This window comes from Acartia tonsa, chromosome 12, assembly GCF_053477335.1.
Source record: "Acartia tonsa isolate MP-2025a chromosome 12, ASM5347733v1, whole genome shotgun sequence".
NCBI classification, from domain to species: Eukaryota; Metazoa; Arthropoda; class Copepoda; order Calanoida; family Acartiidae; genus Acartia; species Acartia tonsa.
The window spans coordinates 45,807,065-45,824,457 of NC_137271.1; the positions used below are offsets into that span (position 1 = coordinate 45,807,065).

At 29.0% G+C, this 17,393-nt stretch overlaps 1 protein-coding gene across 1 annotated transcript; it reads right to left on the minus strand.

Moving 5' to 3' along the window:
• Positions 1-6,826: 6,826 nt before the first annotated feature.
• LOC145333631 (perlucin-like protein) lies at positions 6,827-13,517 on the minus strand. The gene is made up of 10 exons (XM_080178799.1): positions 13,487-13,517; positions 11,449-11,497; positions 11,096-11,144; positions 10,687-10,799; positions 10,456-10,494; positions 9,882-10,016; positions 9,697-9,786; positions 9,329-9,390; positions 7,305-7,404; positions 6,827-6,952 (listed from the first exon to the last, which is right to left on the minus strand). Exons 2-10 carry the CDS (start codon positions 11,489-11,491, stop codon positions 6,945-6,947), a joined length of 639 nt encoding a protein of 212 aa, XP_080034925.1. The 5' UTR covers positions 11,492-11,497; positions 13,487-13,517; the 3' UTR covers positions 6,827-6,944.
• Positions 13,518-17,393: the final 3,876 nt, after the last annotated feature.

Here is a 17,393-nt window from a genome sequence, read left to right on the forward strand (position 1 = left end):
TTTTTCGTATGTATTTAAATGTATAATTTTTTAAAAAGAGAAACAAAAGTCCTGTCACGTCTGTATTAGGTAGATTGCCTGCCAAACCTTGTAAGGGACAATTTAAAATAAATAAATACTAAAATATATACCTAAAATACACTTTTTGCTGAAGTGAAAATGATTACTATTCATAATAAGATATTAGTAATAAAAAATATTTCTTAAGTTATAATGAATAAATGGCCACATTCTATTAAGATTGATCAAGAATCCCTTCCCTTGCATCCCTAAACATGTATAGTAAGATGTGCCATGCCAGAGTTTTTGGAACGGGTTTGTGCAATTACTTCCACATATCATCTGATCGTGTCTCAAAAATGCAAAAAATGCACATATATATATGTTTAATGATTAAGTTAATGGAAAAGAGGACAGTTTGTGCTGTTACAATAATAAGTAGTTACAATTATTTGATAATTAAAATTGTAGTTTTGTGTAAAAAAAAACTTTAAAAATTAGGCATAATAGTTTTATTTCTTTGATAAAAATAATTCATTTTTAGGGTAGGTCATAGATTTTATAGATCCATATTTCTAGGTATAACTGGCATTGCAATGTTGTAAAATCTTTAAAAATCCATATTTTATTTGCAGAACTGGCAGTGGTTACGGCTACGGCAACAGCTATGGTTATGACTACAACAACGGCCACAGTCACAGCTATGGCTACGGCAATGGCATTGGCAATAACAACTGCTATACATTAAAAGATCCAGCTCAGGTCTTGTTTTAGAAGGGGGAATTTTTTTGCCATATTATTTTAACATTTCAAAGTAGAAATAATAAAACTTAGATGATTTTTATTGAATATTATAAAGTTGCATAATTCATTAAACATGCAATTTTGGTGATGAATATTTAAATATATCATTTTTGATATGTTCAGAAATACCAATTTTCTACATTTAAAACAAAATGTTTATTGTTTATAGAATTTGAATTTTATCATTTAAATTTCAACTTTGATAACATTTGAGAAAATTATGTCTTAAAATATAGACCATAAAAGGTATATAAATGCATTAAAATCAAAACTTCCTTTTACTCTTTATTCTGTTTAATACAGTTTTCATATTATAAAAACAAAAAAATGTTGAACCCATTTAACCTTTGTATTGAGAGATTTTTTAAATGATTAAGAAATGGTCGGAGATTTGATAGGTAAGTTTGGTAAAGGAGAAGAAAAATAGTTTAGAAGGAGAGTAGAGGGAGGGGTTTTACAAAAATTTCAAGTGCATTTCTCACACCCGCTCCCTCTGGCAAAGTTGTTAAGCCAACAAATAAGAAAAAGTTATGATAAAACTTTTGTGACTTGTGTAATACAGCTCCCTGTATGTTTCCTCCCTCCCTGCTAGCAAAAACATTTCCACCAATAACTTCAAACTACAGAAATATTTTTTGTCATTATGTTTATTTATCTTGGGTTTTAATTTCAAATTAATTTAATTTACAATAGAACCAAAATTAGTATAAATTTAATCCTAAGGCTCGAACCATATATTTACAAAAACACAACTTAGAGCGTAGTAGTAATAGATGTAAAATGTACGTGGATATTATGACAGCGGAAAATTGTCGTCAGTTTTGGTTGCAAACATAGACATCAATTATTGGTCAGTTCGTTCATCCAGAAGGAGGGGAGGAGATGGGGTAAAGTTAGTGGAGGGGGAAGGGGCGACGGGATAATTGGCTGTTTATGACATTAATCCCCCAAGTTTTATAAAAAAAAACTTTTTAATTTTGGGACTTCTTTTGAAATTTGATTGGTTGGTTCATTAAATTGAGTGACGGAACAACCACTACTATTGTAATCTACAGAAAGGGTATTTTTATGTATCAACTTTGGGGATGTTCATCAATTTATCGGCCATTGTATTATCCCTAAGTAGTAGTAGTAGTATGGTCTTAATATAAGATAAAAGCAACATGAAATGTCGTCACATTTATCACATTTATGATATATTATAAGATACAAAAGGTTTACTAACTTACTAATTGATCAGACATGCTTTTAGTCAGCATAGTATCATCGGCAAAAAGGCTTGAGTAAAGGAAATCATTTACATAAAGCAGAAAAAGAATAGGTCAAAGTACTGTACCTTGAGGGGCCCAATGCGTAATAACTTTTTCATTTGATTAAACCTTATATTTCTACATACTGTTTTTTACCTGTCAGGTAGTTTTTAAACCATTTAAGGAGGGTTCCTCTAAATCCAAAGTGATTTAATTTCTAATCAAGATGTTAGTGTCACACATGTCAAATGCTTTACATAAATCTAAAAAGATACTCAAAGTGTATTCAGAAGTACTTTTATTAAGACCTTCATGAACTTTATTAAAGTGATCACGAAGCTGGAAAATAGTTGATATATGTTACAGATTAATGTTTTTTAAGAGTATTTTTAAAAGAATTAAGTCTTATATACTTCGCATTTAAAAATTTATCAAACTTTAAAAATTTGATTTTCACACATTAAAACATTTATGTTTTTTTTTGTGTTTTTTATTATACATATCTTAAAACCTATCAAATTTACAAATAACACTTATTTTTCTTGAAGTTTACTTGTGGATACATAGTAAAATATGTAAGGTTTTGATACATACATAAGGTTGTATATAGCTTTCTAGGAGTGAATAAAAATTCTCCCAATGATCGAAAAAATACATCCATATATGGAAAAAAACCATTTCTGATTATGGACCCTGGAATTTCATTTTTTCATTTATTTTAAAATCAATTTAAATATCTAAATATCTATAGACATATGATGTTAAAAATCATTAGAAATCAGTTATTTGCTTTGTATATATATGATACAATGTAAATATAAATAAAAAGATAAATATAGGCAATTTTAAAATATATTGAAAGCTCACTTAAAAAAGTGAAATCTCGGCAACATTCTTGAATGAGAAAGGGGGTAGGAAATCATTAAAGTGGGCGACAAAACAAAACAAACACAGTGACACAGGCTACAGCTGTTGTAATGTGTAACCCGTCTGTTTGTTGGGAGTTGGTTGAAATAATATTTATATGTTTTATACAAACAATATAATTCAAATGCAAGTTATGTGATTATTATTATTACTTAAAAGCAAGGCTTTTAATATTTATACATGAAAGGTCGGCCCATCTATCTATAACTAAGTTTTAGCTTTCTAAAAAAAATCCTATCCTATTATATAAAGTAAAAAATGAAATATTAAGTAAAAACTTATTAAGATCTTTCCTTCTTTGGGACAAGATCGTTTTCGGTTTGTTGATTTTCGGCACATTATTTCAAAATTTAATTTAACAACTGAATATTTTAATATATTTTGAAGTCCATTGGTGACATATTTTTTATATTTTATTAAACCTACTGATTTAAAACGTTTCTATTTTGCGATCTAATTCCTGCTGGTTATTTGTAAACTATTTTTCGGCAGTTGCGTCATATTTTATTTGTTTTTGTCCACTATGGACAATTTCGTTTTTGGTAACTGTTTAAACCCATAATTCAAAATATCATCTAGTAAATTACCTGTGTTAAAATATACAACTACTCTATTATCATAATTCCTAAAAAGTATTTTTCTTTTCTTTCCGAAAACCACTAAATTACAAATACAATACGTTTGCTTCAATGGATGTTATTATTCTTGTTAGACATAAAATACAAATACTTTGACAAATAAAATGATTTTAACCTGGATCAAAAGTCGTCTTTTCTTGTTTCAATTTCAAATAATATTTAGATTTGAATAATTCTAGAATTTAAAAGGAAAAATAAATCATGTATAAGTAATACAACTAATTTTAAAACAAGGATGATGACAACAACCTTATGTAGTGAAACAAAATTATGGAATGGATAAACGGATAAAATGAGTTATAAAGTAAGAAAAAAGTTAAAAAACTTAAAGAAAATCACAAAACCTATAAACTAATTTTTGAATAGTTTGAAGCTTGACCAACAGAAAGACAAAAAATGTTAGATGTTATGGCAATCATTACTAAAACGTATTGCTTTTTCAATAGCTCTTTTCACTAATATCATTGCAGACTGACTGACCGACAGACGGACAGACAAAGTAAATTGTAGAGTAGATTCGCTACAAAAAAATGGTATTAAGGAGGGATGAGGCAATGGGTAAATAAAAGGCCTTTTCTAATTCATTGATTTAAAAACTTTTTTCTAATATTGAATTTGATTAGTTGTTTCATTAACCTGAGCGCCTTTACATGTCAACCCCTAATTGTGAGCAACAAATGGGGTAATTTTGTGCTTTATCATTAGGGACGTACAATGTACATCAAATTATCAGCCATTGTCTTATCCCTTTAGATCCCTGACAGTAGACATCTTTTTCAAATTAATAATTTTATGGTAATGCTATAGATTTCCAAAAGCTATGATAAATGACTTCTATGAGGATGTTCATCAAATATCCTTCTTTAATCTGTATGTTTATTTGTATGTGTGTGTCTGTAAGTCTGTATGTCTCTCTCTACCGAAGAATCTTTCCAACTGCTAAACAGGAAGTTTAATATCAAAATATAAGAGGGAAGAATTCGACTCCCCCTATAGCGGCAAATTTCGATCCTTTTTGGTATCTTTCTGCGATTTCTTTTGGGAAGGTGGTGGTAACCTTTCCCTGGTCCTATGATAGGCTACCCTTTTAGGGAGAACTATATCAGTTCAGCGATTAGGATAGTCCTTTGGTATAGATAGACAAACATCCTGTTACTTTATTAGAAGGATTTTGCACAACTTTGTCTGTATGCATGTAATGTTTTTTTTGACAATTTTTATAAAGGGTGTTTTTTTTTAATAGGACAAAAGTATTGCTTTATATAACCCACTTGCCATTGACAGAAATTAAAAAAAACTATTTCTTCATTGGGCTGGGGCAATTTGTATAAGAAATTTTTTTTAGCGATTTTCAACAAATTATGCCTTAAAAACCGGTTTTTCCAAAGTACCTATTTTTGGAAGATTTTTGGAGCATGACCAATTTAAAGAGTGGGGAAAAATGCGTATATTTTTCAAATACAAATTGCGCGGCTTGTGTTAATAGTAGAAAAATGTTATGAATATTGTTAGAATCGTCTTAAACTCTAGTTTTTGGGTGTTTAAGAAATATTTCTGTGCCACAAATAGTTTAGGAGCTATTTGGTAAAATGTCCCAACTTAATTAAAACTTTTCAACCATTCTCACATTTTCTAACGAGCTTTAATACTACAAATAGCATGAATATGATACATATATTTCCAAAAATTTTGCTTACAAAGGATTCATAATATTTTTCTGATTCTAAAGGTATATATGAACCCATATTTTTTAAGCCTGTGTGAGAATATATTTAAGTTCAAAGTTTTGTTTAAACCGAGGTTAAAAAAAAAGATTTTTTCAATAATTACTCAACAGAATTTAAAAAGTAAGGTGTCAAATTAAAGATCTTACTATTTTTGTTCATACTGGCAATTTTCTTCTTTTATTTTGATGCGTTTTAGTACCTTAAAACCGACTTAATTATTTTTAAAAAAAACTTTAATTATTTGAAAATAAGAAGTCTACAAAAAAACGATTGCATATTTAAATTCTATGGACCATTTTACATCTATTACTTACAAAAACATCAACTAGCTATTCTAAATAAAAAGCAAAAAAGTTAAGACACCTTCTTTGAAGAACAAGAAATTTTGGTAAAAATCTAAGAATTTTTACAACAGATGCTTTGCTTACAACATTGTACTTTGTTGTCCTACAAATCAAGATTCCAAAAATTATATATATCAGATAATCTTACCACATAAAAATATTTTGTTAAAAAAGTTAAAAACCAGCATGTTAAGAACATTCTAGTAACGATTATAGGGTTGCTATGCTTTCTAATACGTACATACTACAGGAATCACCATGCAAGTTTAGAATTAATATGACAATTCTAACCTGTTTAAATGAACAAAAAGAAAAATTGTATCCAAATGTTATAAGAATCATCATGCAAAGTTTTAATTCGATAGGATTATTCTAACATGTTTAAATTAAAATATGAGCTAACCATTACAGAGGGATGGACAGATGGACGGAAGTGTGCTAAAATAGATAGATAGATAGATGTATTTCAACATAAGCATACAAAATGATAATAAAGTTTCTCGTATTCATTTGAATCCGGTGGATAGGAACTGGTTCTCATGAATACGAAAAAACTATGTCTAGCATCGTATTATATCCATTTTTCTACGAATATAGAAATGTACAATCATAAGATTAAAACTAGTTTTTTTAGCCGGTGCCTTCGGCACCACGGGGCTAAAAAAACTAGTTTTAATCTTATAATTGTACATTCTATATCCGCGGAAAGCCGTTTATAATGCGATACGAGAAATAACTATTCTTACACATATTTACATAATTTTATAACATCAGTTTCTATTGAAAACAACATAAAGGTTTTTTGTCTAAAGCTGAAGATAATTGAAATTGCCGGTCTGAATTAGTTTTACTTATCAGGCAAGATTTATAATATCTTGAGTTGGTTTTATGCTATTTTCCAGAAATCCCCCACCCGCCCTTAGGTTAGGGGTGAAGTAACTAGTAGATAATACATTAAAAGCTGAAAATGGTTAATATGATAGAGATCAAAATAGATCTATGATCTTAATCAGTTTCAAAGCAATACTGGAATATATTTTTACATACAGGATTAAAACCAAAAAAAAAGTGTCTTCAGGATTTGTAATTATATTGACAGAAAAACATCCTATATCTAAAATGAAATATACAATAAGTAAAAAACCAAAAATCATATATTTTCATCAATTTTGTAAAATTAACCAAAGAAATAGCAAAAAGCAACAAAAAATTCATTATTCTAACGTCATCCAGTAAAAACCTCCAATTTCAAATTTATTGAGCTGAAATAAAAGATTTTTATAAAGGGGTGACATTAAACTTTTATTTGTTCTATTCCCTAGGCAATAATTTGCAACTTTGATTGAATAAAAAGATATATTATCTATTGTCTAATATCCTAATAAGCCCCCTCCGCTAATAATAATGTTCTGGAAAGTAATAAAAAAGTTACAGTTTTACGCTATCTAGAATAAGGGGGATTGGCTGCTCCTAAATTTTCAGGCCAGGCTTATATGACACCACCCCCCTCCCACCTGCTCTCCATTTGAAAAATCTAACTTCGTGGCTATGGCACCAACAATTACAGTAAAAAAAAAACATTGCAGTTTTTAAGTAATCCTGAACTAATCTAACCTGGCATCTGACATACTGCCCCATAGTTACCAGCATACCAGCAAGGTGCATCATTCCATTTGTAACCAGCTGACCCCCACCACACAGAATTTCTATGAAACTGAAACAAAATTGACTTGAGTATGTACTAAATTTAATGATTACATTATAAGCATTAGACCTTGGTGAGAACTAGTTATGGTGAGCTACTAAAACCCTACAGTTTGAAAATCTCAACCACTTAAGGTTTCTATGATTAATTAAAACTGATTCTGTCCCTTTAATCAGAGGGTGTGCAATGAAATGTGTACATTTGAAATTTTAAAATTGCTCAATATTTAACTTTTTCCTCAGTCTAATGTCAATGTTATTTACCATGTTTAATGGTGGTTTTTATTTATCCTAAATAAATAGATAATTAATTTAGGTAAGGGGACACTCGGTATAAAAATAAGTACAGAATTTTATAAAAAAAAAATATTGAATGACTACATAGTTATTGGGGAGATTTTGAAAAGTTTTAATTGTTTTAGAGATAAGTTTGATTGATTGTGTTGCTATATTGCTATAGAAAGTTAATAAAAGATTGTTAAAAAAACAGTAAATAAGTGTATTAGGTGGTATTTTACTTTTACAAAGACAGTAAAAGCTCATTTCAGTCAGTATCACTATTAAGATTGATTTGAGCTTTTCCTGTCATTTGCAATATCTGGATTTTCTTACATTTTACATCATACAGTATACGTTACAAAAAATGACCAGTCTTTAAAATGATCTAGACCCCCCTGTAATGAAGTTATAACCCTATTTTATGTGTGTGTGATCTTTATATACATGTATGATGGTGTTTGTATCAATCAATTATACTAAAGAACATTTTCCGACATTTAGCAGACTCTAAAAGAAAATATTCAAAATAAAAAAATTCAGACCCTTATTTTTTAAAGTAAATTCTACTTAAGCCTAAAAATCACATAGTAAAATTAATTTTAGCCTAGGGGTTATTCAGAGTTTTATCTCAAGCATAAAATTCTGCTTCTATAGACACCTTACTCAGCTTCATAGCTCTCATACAAGTCATTTGAGCACAAAAAGCATGTATCAAGAAAACAAAATCGATAAAATTTGGGCTTTGTGCCCAATTTTCAGATCTCAGCCCACAGAAGGGCTAGAAAAAAGTTCTTTAGCTTTTTGGTAATGGTATAAGGAATAAAAAGCAGTTACCATTTGAACTCATAGTCTAAAATGACTTTAGAGTACCCTTAGGGCCCCTAATAGGCTAGAATCGAGACATTTTCGATTTTCAGGATTCCAGATATGAGTCTTTGGTTTGACTTTAGCTCGCTTAAAGTGGAGCTAGGGTTGAGATATTGGTATTTTGTCTTCTTTAACCTCTCACTGTGGTATCTCAGTGTACTATCCTAGCTTGGTAACTTGATATCTCAAATATCAAGGCGCTGAGACAACTTTTAGTGAGACCATTTCGGTAGAGGTAGGAAAAAATTCACTCAAAATACATTATTGGTTGATTTTTGACATTTTTAATATCTTCTTTTATAGCCTGGAAAATGTTGGTAAATGTTCTTTAATCTCATTTACCGCAACAAACACAAGCATACATATGTATAAAGAGCACACACACAAAAAATATGGTTAAAACTTTACTAGAAGGGGGGCAATAGCATTTTAAAGACCGGTCATTTTTTGTAACATATACTGTAGTTCACTGATTCATCAATAAGACAAAAATAAAACTTACTTATTGAAAAACTTAAATATATGTATATATGCTAATTTAAAAAATTGTGTAGCATATAATTGCATAGTTGCATTTTCTAACCTTTCTTACACTTTTTAACATAGCTCCTAAACTTAAATTGGACAAAAATGGTACTAACATTGCTAAAAAGTAAAGCTTAAGAGTTTCTTATGATATGCTTAGAACTTTTATACTTTTAAGTTGCACTTTCTCATATGCATTTTTTTTTAAACATATGCATTTTTAAACACCCTATAAGCATAAAAATGAATTCTTAAATTCATACCAATGCGCAGTCTTCATTTCCAGCATTATTTGGTTCATTTCGATGCCAATCAGAAAATGTCACTATATATATGAAAAGATTAATTTTCTTTTAGCAATTAACAACTGTTTATACTGACTCTAAGTTTTCTCATTTGTCACAACATGAAACTGTGCTTTACAGCATTTTGAAAGGGGATACCCAGTGCGGGATTTTATTCTATTTATTAACTATAATAATTGACTATAGGTATAAGAGAATGGAAAGATAAATTCAAAAAAATGCTTTAAAAACAGTTTAACAAAATTTTTGGTATGCTGACTAAATATTATTTATAGTTTTGGATAGAAATAATTTATTTTTTGTAAATGTAATCAATAAAATAGTACCTGCAGTTCCATCAGTCCAGACCCAATGTCCTTCTTGATTGACATCTCTTAATCCTATCCAAAATGCATTGAATCTAGGACTCAATAAATCTAAATCAATTTTTAAGGTCAGTAAATTAAAATCTTTACAAGTGATGATTCTGTATAATCTAGTTTGTATCAGTAAAATGGTCCTAATAACTTACCTTTAATGAAATCATTTTCTGTTCTGCTTTTTATTTCTGCTAGTTTAGCAAATCTGTTCAAAGCTGTACACTCTCTTTGAGCTTTTGACCAATTCATTGAAACTTCTTTGTTCATCAAAACTTTATAGCACACCCCTGTAATTTTTTTTATTAGGAATAATTATTACAAAATTTGAATAATATGTAACCTGTTGTTTGATCTGTAGCAGAATAAATTATACAGAAAAACTTATATCTTTTTATGCAATAAAAAAGATATAATTTGTAAACTTGATCTTTTTTTCAGATTTGTTTTTTAAATGGTTGAAAACAAGTTCTTTTTTAATAGAAAAATAAAAATATTTAGCAATATCTACTTTTTCCAAACCTTATCAATGACAATGTAACTTGTTAATTGATAAAAATAAGATTTAAGAATTAAATTGTTTTGTTACTAAAATTATTAGATAATTTTAGGCTTGAAAAAAATGAAATTATTCATTCAAAATGTATATGAAAATAATTAACACAAAACTTCAGTCTTAAAAGAGAAGATATTTTTTTTTTAAATTTAAATTAATTATTAAAAAAATACTTGAATCTAGATTGTATATCCATCCTTCTTCACATGGTCCTAAAATATTATACATTTTAAAATATATTTCTGGGATAGGATTAATCAATATCTTTTTCAAATTCAAGATATTTTCTGATGAATTGTTGGCATATAGGATAGTTTCATTCCAAACAATTATAATCATTTCACTTTTTTTAAACAAAATATCAGGATTTGATACAAATTAGAGAAATTATGAATATATTTTACCAGTGCAATAGTTGGTTTTGCATAATTTTCTTCCATTTTCCCAACAAGTTTTTTGTACTTGGACGGTTGCTGTTGGACGAAAGCATAATCCATCAAAAAATTTGATGCAAGTACTGCAACATTAATATATTTTTTTTATTGGTATACATTACTAGAGTCGTTAAAAATGCTACCTATTGAGTACATACACAGTTGGGACATGTTAGGAGTTCTAGAAAAGAATCGTGCAATCAGAGGGTTGGTTGACTGTTTGATATTCTAGTGTTGGATGATTTTTCTCTTGATGATCTTTTAAAATCCAAGGAGAATCCCGCAAGATAAGTTTTAAAATTATAATAGCCAATTCTAAATGTCTAAAAAAATAATAAGCTTATAAGATTATTTCAGTTTATTTTTAACTTGAACTTACTCATATCCAGTAACATCATTACATGAATTCTGAGCTCTTACAAAGCATCCTAAAATATTAAAAGATAATTTCCAGTATGGCTTCGAGTAATGTTTGTTGGATAAAAACCATTTCTCAGCCTTACTAAAAAATCATGTACAGCATAGTATTACAGACAATTTGCAATGATTATTAAAGTGAATAATAATAATAAAACTGGTTTTTATTTAATATTTTTTCTCTTTAATATCCATAAAAGCTGTCTATAATAGGATATGATAAGAACTGGCATATGTTTTTTCACAAAATTTATAACATTTTATATCAATGTAAATGAAAAAGAACGTTTTTTTATTTGTCCTTGAAAATTTTACCTAGGAAAAAAACTACCAGAGTAACAACCAGGAGAACTTTCATATTTTCCTAAATTTAAAAATGTTTGCAAATATAAATTGCTCAAAAAATTTGTACATGTATCTTTTTTTCTACTTTTACTTTTTGAAATATTTTTGACATGTTTTTAATAGTATGTAAAGTAAGATGTTTATTTCTACAATTATTCAATATTTTTAATACCACAAATAATGTTATCAGTCCTGATTCTTTGCTTCATTTGGAATATTTATCAGGGTGTAGGCCCATGTTAAGTGGGTGTAAATGGATATAAGGGGTAAGAATCTTATGGGGGTGTTAAAGTCTTGAAGTCTACAATTTAAATTTTCTGGCTTAGTCCCCAAATTTTTTACTTTCAAAAAATTGAAATTCTACTATTTCAAAATTTTGTACTTTTTTGATTTAAAAAAAAAATATAAATATTACTCAAGTCTTCAGTTTTGGAACTTGAAATTTACGTTATTGTATATTTTTTGTTGTTCAATTGTATTTATTATATATAAGATTTTGTTACAGATTACAAAATTGGAATTTAGAAATCATTTTTGAAATGAATACTGTTATACAAAAAAAATTATACAGTAAATACCATGTTCATTTTTGGACTTCTCCAAATTTTCAAAACTTTGTAATATAGTATAAAAAAAGAAATACAATAGCATGAAATAAAAATCTCTTTTAAATCCACAAATTTTAACCTAATTATTTCTGTTACATTAGAAACATATTGAAATATTCAGTAAAGTAAAAAAATGTTTGGACTCTAAATGTGTGACATTAATACTAATATAAAAAATATGAATACAAGATTTACAATCAGCAAAATGGTATTAGTAAGAAAATAAAGAAAAGTGTACACCATATACAAAAAATAAATATGGTATGTTGATTTTAAATCAAAACTAATGGATCAAAGGTTATAATTTTGACTAAATAACTTTGAATGCAGCTAGCTCCCAAACAGCAATATCATTAAGCAATGCTTTAGTTACAATAAAAAACACTGTATAATATAAAACATATTCAAAGTTTAATAAAATTATTTAAGTTTTTTAATAGTTATTTCTTTCATCGTATTATAAACGGCTTTCTGCAGATATAGAATGTACAATTATAATATTAAAACCAGTTTTTTAGCCCCGAGGTGCCGAAGGCACGGGCTAAAAAAACTGTTTTTTAACCCGTTTTTTTAGCCCCAAGGTGCCGAAGGCACGGGCTAAAAAAATGGTTTTAATCTTATGATTGTACATTTCTATATTCATAGAAAGCGGTTTATAATACGATGCTAGACATAGTTTTTTTCGTATGGATAAGAACCGGTTCTTATCCACCAGATTCGAGTGAATACAAGAATAGTTATTTATCATATCGTATTATAAACGGCTTTCCGCGGATATAGAATGTACAATTATAAGATTAAAACTAGTTTTTTTAGCCCCGTGGTGCCGAAGGCCCCGGCTAAAAAAACTAGTTTTAATCTTATGATTGTACATTTCTATATTCGTAGAAAGCAGTTTATAATACGATGCTAGACATAGTTTTTTCGTATGGATGAGAACCGGTTCCTATCCACCGGATTCGAGTGAATATGAGAATAGTTATTTCTCGTATCATATTATAAACGGCTTTCCGCGGATATAGAATGTACAATTATAAGATTAAAACTAGTTTTTTTAGCCCCGCCGTTGCCGTAGGCACCGGCTAAAAAAACTAGTTTTAATCTTATGATTGTACATTTCTATATTTGTAGAAAACTGGATATAATACGATGTTAGACATGAGAACCGGTTCCTATCCACCGGATTCGAATGAATACTAGAAAGATAATTATACAAACCAATATAGTTTATAAAAAAAATCAATTGAAAAAAAAAAAATTTGGTTAAACAGATCAGGGAAAGAAATCGAAGTAGCGGGTTTAGTTGTATTTTCACAGGTTAGGTAAAAATTAATGATTGCCCTGCAGGCTTTTCTTTCCATGATTAGGTTAAACTAATATAATAAATTAATCAAGTTTACCTTCAAGCTGTATTAACCAGTAGAAACTGATAAATTTTCAGTATTTCCAGTTCATATTTATTAGGACATTCAAGTGTTATTTGTAATGTAATTATTTTTGGTAGAAAAATTATAAATACAAAATCACAAAACCTTTCCTTGAAACTATAAATATCTTTTTAGAATATTGGGCATTAGTTCAAATAACAGATCAATACTATAGACAACTACCTCCCTTCCTTTTTCAAAGACCTCTTTTGTTTGCTCATAAATTATTTTCTGCTACTTGTCTGTGTTAACATAATATAATACAATACCATTGGTTGATTTTCAATGACCCAATAGAAAGGTTGCACAAGGCGGTTGCAATGGAGATATACAGTTATTTAACCCTTTCTTGCTCTTGGTTTTACTCTAAGTAAATTATAAAAAAAATATGAATTAATAAAAATTAAAAGGAACAGGGAAAGGTTGGGAGGGGGGTAAGGATAATGTAACATTTTTTTTAATTTAGGAAACACCCATTAGTAGGATAATGTAAATTTTTTTTAAAATTTAGAAAACACCAATAAATAGGATAATGACTCTTTTTTTTATTTTTTATTTAGAAAACACCAATAAAACTTAAGGCCAAAAAACTTGGATGGAGACACACATACAAAAAATAAAGAATAAATTAGGGCCCAAAAATCGCAAAACTTTTCATGCGAGTATCTTAATGTTTTTTAAATTTTTTTTATCAAAACTGTTAGACTGACGTACCAGGTAAATTATATACTGCTACACTATAGGAACAAAATCATCAATTTTTCCCTTTTTTGTCCAAACACATAGGGTATATGGTTAAGAAACCCGAGACTGTTGAATAACATGAAGTCCCTTAAAGATTATGACGTATTTTCACAAATTTGCAAAAACTTTGTTTATATTTACAAATTTGTGTTTTGCTTATTAAGTTCTGACACTCTAAAAGCGTTGATGTTCTTTTATCCTTCCTTCTAATTTTAGATCTTTGCTTTATGGATGTTGTCATCCTCATTACAAAACAACTTTTTCAAGTAATTAATCTAACTGATGGAAAAATATTCTATTACTATTTTTTTAACAAATGAAAAACAAAAGAAAGATTAAAAATAATTTTTCAGATGTTCTTAAAATTTCTTTCTTTTCTGCCATTTAATATGAAATGAAAAGAATGGGACAATAGAATGTTTATTAAACTAGTCCCCAAAGTTGAAAAATAACGTTTTCTTATTCGTTAGCCAAACAACTTTGGGAACTTTTGCATTATTACATAAATATTACTCAGATGTTTCAACCAATTATTGCCTTAATCTCAGGGATCTAAAGGGATAAGACATTGGCCAATAACTTGATGTACTTTCCCAATGATGATACAAACAAGTAACAATTAGTGGTTAAAACTATTGGAAACTCAACTTAATGAACAAACAAACTAATGAAAATAAGTCGCAAAAGTTAACGAATAAGAAAACATTACTTTTGGGAACTAGTTTAATAAATAGCCCAATGTCCCCTCCCTCCCTTATTGATGGGATAAAATAATGATTATAGATTTTTTGGTTAACTAATCCCTTCACAAACCCGCGAGCGACCGTGGCTTAACATGTGGCGCATCTGCTCAGCGTCGGTTAGTTGATAGGTATCGGCCCGACATCGCATCATAACTAAAGACGTTAAAAATGGTCCCTACTGCTGCTTTGTCAGGTTGGAGTAGGGGGAATGTTTTATTCCAAAAACAAGTGCAACAGTGAGGACATTTCTGACAAAGGTCGTGCAATTAAAGAGTTGGTTGTCTGATGGGTGTTACTTAACCTAATACCCCAAATGTTTGGACAGAAAAGAAGACATTAGGCTCTCCTTAGTTATCCTGGGTTGTTGGACCTGACTTTAGAGAGTTATGGACAGCAGGCTCGCCCATATAAAGATAATTAATTTGTAGTAGCCTAAAAATTATATCTGACAGCCGCAGCCGCTGTAAAATGTCCATGCCTTGAAAAACTAATAACTACATATAATTACTTATAATTAAATTCTTATATCACTATGTAGAACAGTACACCAGGGAGGAAGGGGACATGGGGCTGTTTATTACTCTTGTCCCCAAAGTTTTTAAAAGGTATTTTCTAATTCAAAACTTTTGGGGCTAATATTGAATTTGATTAGTTGTTTCATTAAGCTGAGCGCCTATGCGTTTCAACCCCTAATTGTGAGCAACAAATGGGGTAATTTTGTGCTTTATCACTAGGGACGTACAATGTACATTAATTTATCAGCCATAGTCTTATCCCTTTAGATCCATGACAGTAGACATCTTTTTCAAATTAATAATTTTATGGAAATGCTCTATAGATTTAACAGGAAGGTTAATATCAAAATATAAGAGGGAAGAATACGACTCTCACTAGCGGCAAAATTTCAATCCTTTTTGGTATTTTTCGGCGATTTCTTTTGGGAAGGTGGTGGTAACCTTCCTCTGGACCTATGATAGGCTACCCTGTTAGGGAGAACTATATCAGTATAGCGGTTAGAAAGATCCTGACAGACAGACAAGCATCCTGTTACTTTATTAGAAGGATTTTGCACAACTTTGTCTGTATGCTTGTAATGCTTTTTGTGACAATTTTTTATAAAATTGGCCTTCAATAGTAAAGCTTTCAATATATTTTCTTTTTTGGGATGTTTTTATCCATGTTTGTATTGAATCAGCTATAAAAAATGACCGTAATTAAAATACATTTTCATTAAATCCTTAATAATTATTTATTGCGTCGTATTATAAAAAGCTTTCCGCAGATATAAAAATGAAAAAAATTTAAGATTGAAATAATTTTTTAGCACCGAGATTCCGAAGGCATGGGTCCAAAAAACTGGTTTTACATTTTTATATTCGTAGAAAACTAAAAATAATATGTTGCTATACATATATTTTCAGAATGGGTGAGAACCAGTTATAATCCACTGGATATTAAATGGTTTTGAAGCGATTCTTAATTTTGCATTTAATTAATGCTATCAAAATAATTAGGGTCATGGAAAGAAAACGAAGTTGCGAATTTCATCGTATTTTCAAAGTAGCTTTTGAAAGGTTATTTTACGTTAGATTGAACTAAGTAAATGTTAATAATTGCCCTTCAATGTTATGAAATAGGCCCAGGAGGGTTAGAGCCAACCGCATGGGCTAAAAATAGGATAAAAGCTACTGTGAAAATATGATGAAACCTGCAACTTCGTTTTCTTTTCATGATCTGAATTGTCAAAAGAAAAAGACAAGTAATTTATTTTTTACAACTCTTGGTGCTTTGCCACTAAAAGCTAGTTAAACATCTATACCCCCTTGCCCTTATTTTTGAAATAAATTGAAAATGAGGGTTGTGGTTAGCTGACTCTTATGTCTAACCCCTGCATGGCTACCCAGTTTCCATTGTAGTGGCCTGACCTAAAGTTAATACTAAACAAAAGCAGAACTTACAATTTGGAATCAATGATAAAGTTCAGATATTTATTGTGTCATAATATCTAATCGTTGATTGTTTTTTCTGTTTTTCAGTACAAAATTTGCATTGTTAAGGTTAATTTTATTTTATTTTAAGTTTGATATTATCATTATTATATTTTGTTATCTTAATTTATTACAATTTAAAAATAATATAAGCTTATGTTAAATCAATTTTCATGGTGATTGGATAATGAATACAAATGTTTCTTTTCAAAAGGAAACCTTGATAATTTGCAATAATTTGCTAAAATTGCAAAAAACACAAGGAAAAGGAAAGGAAATGTCTTTAATATAAATATTAACAAAGCACATTTGATATTAAAATTGTTTTAATTCTGAGCAACAATTCCATTTATATTTATTTCAAAATACTGTTTTATGGACGTATAGCAAACAATAGCTAATTAG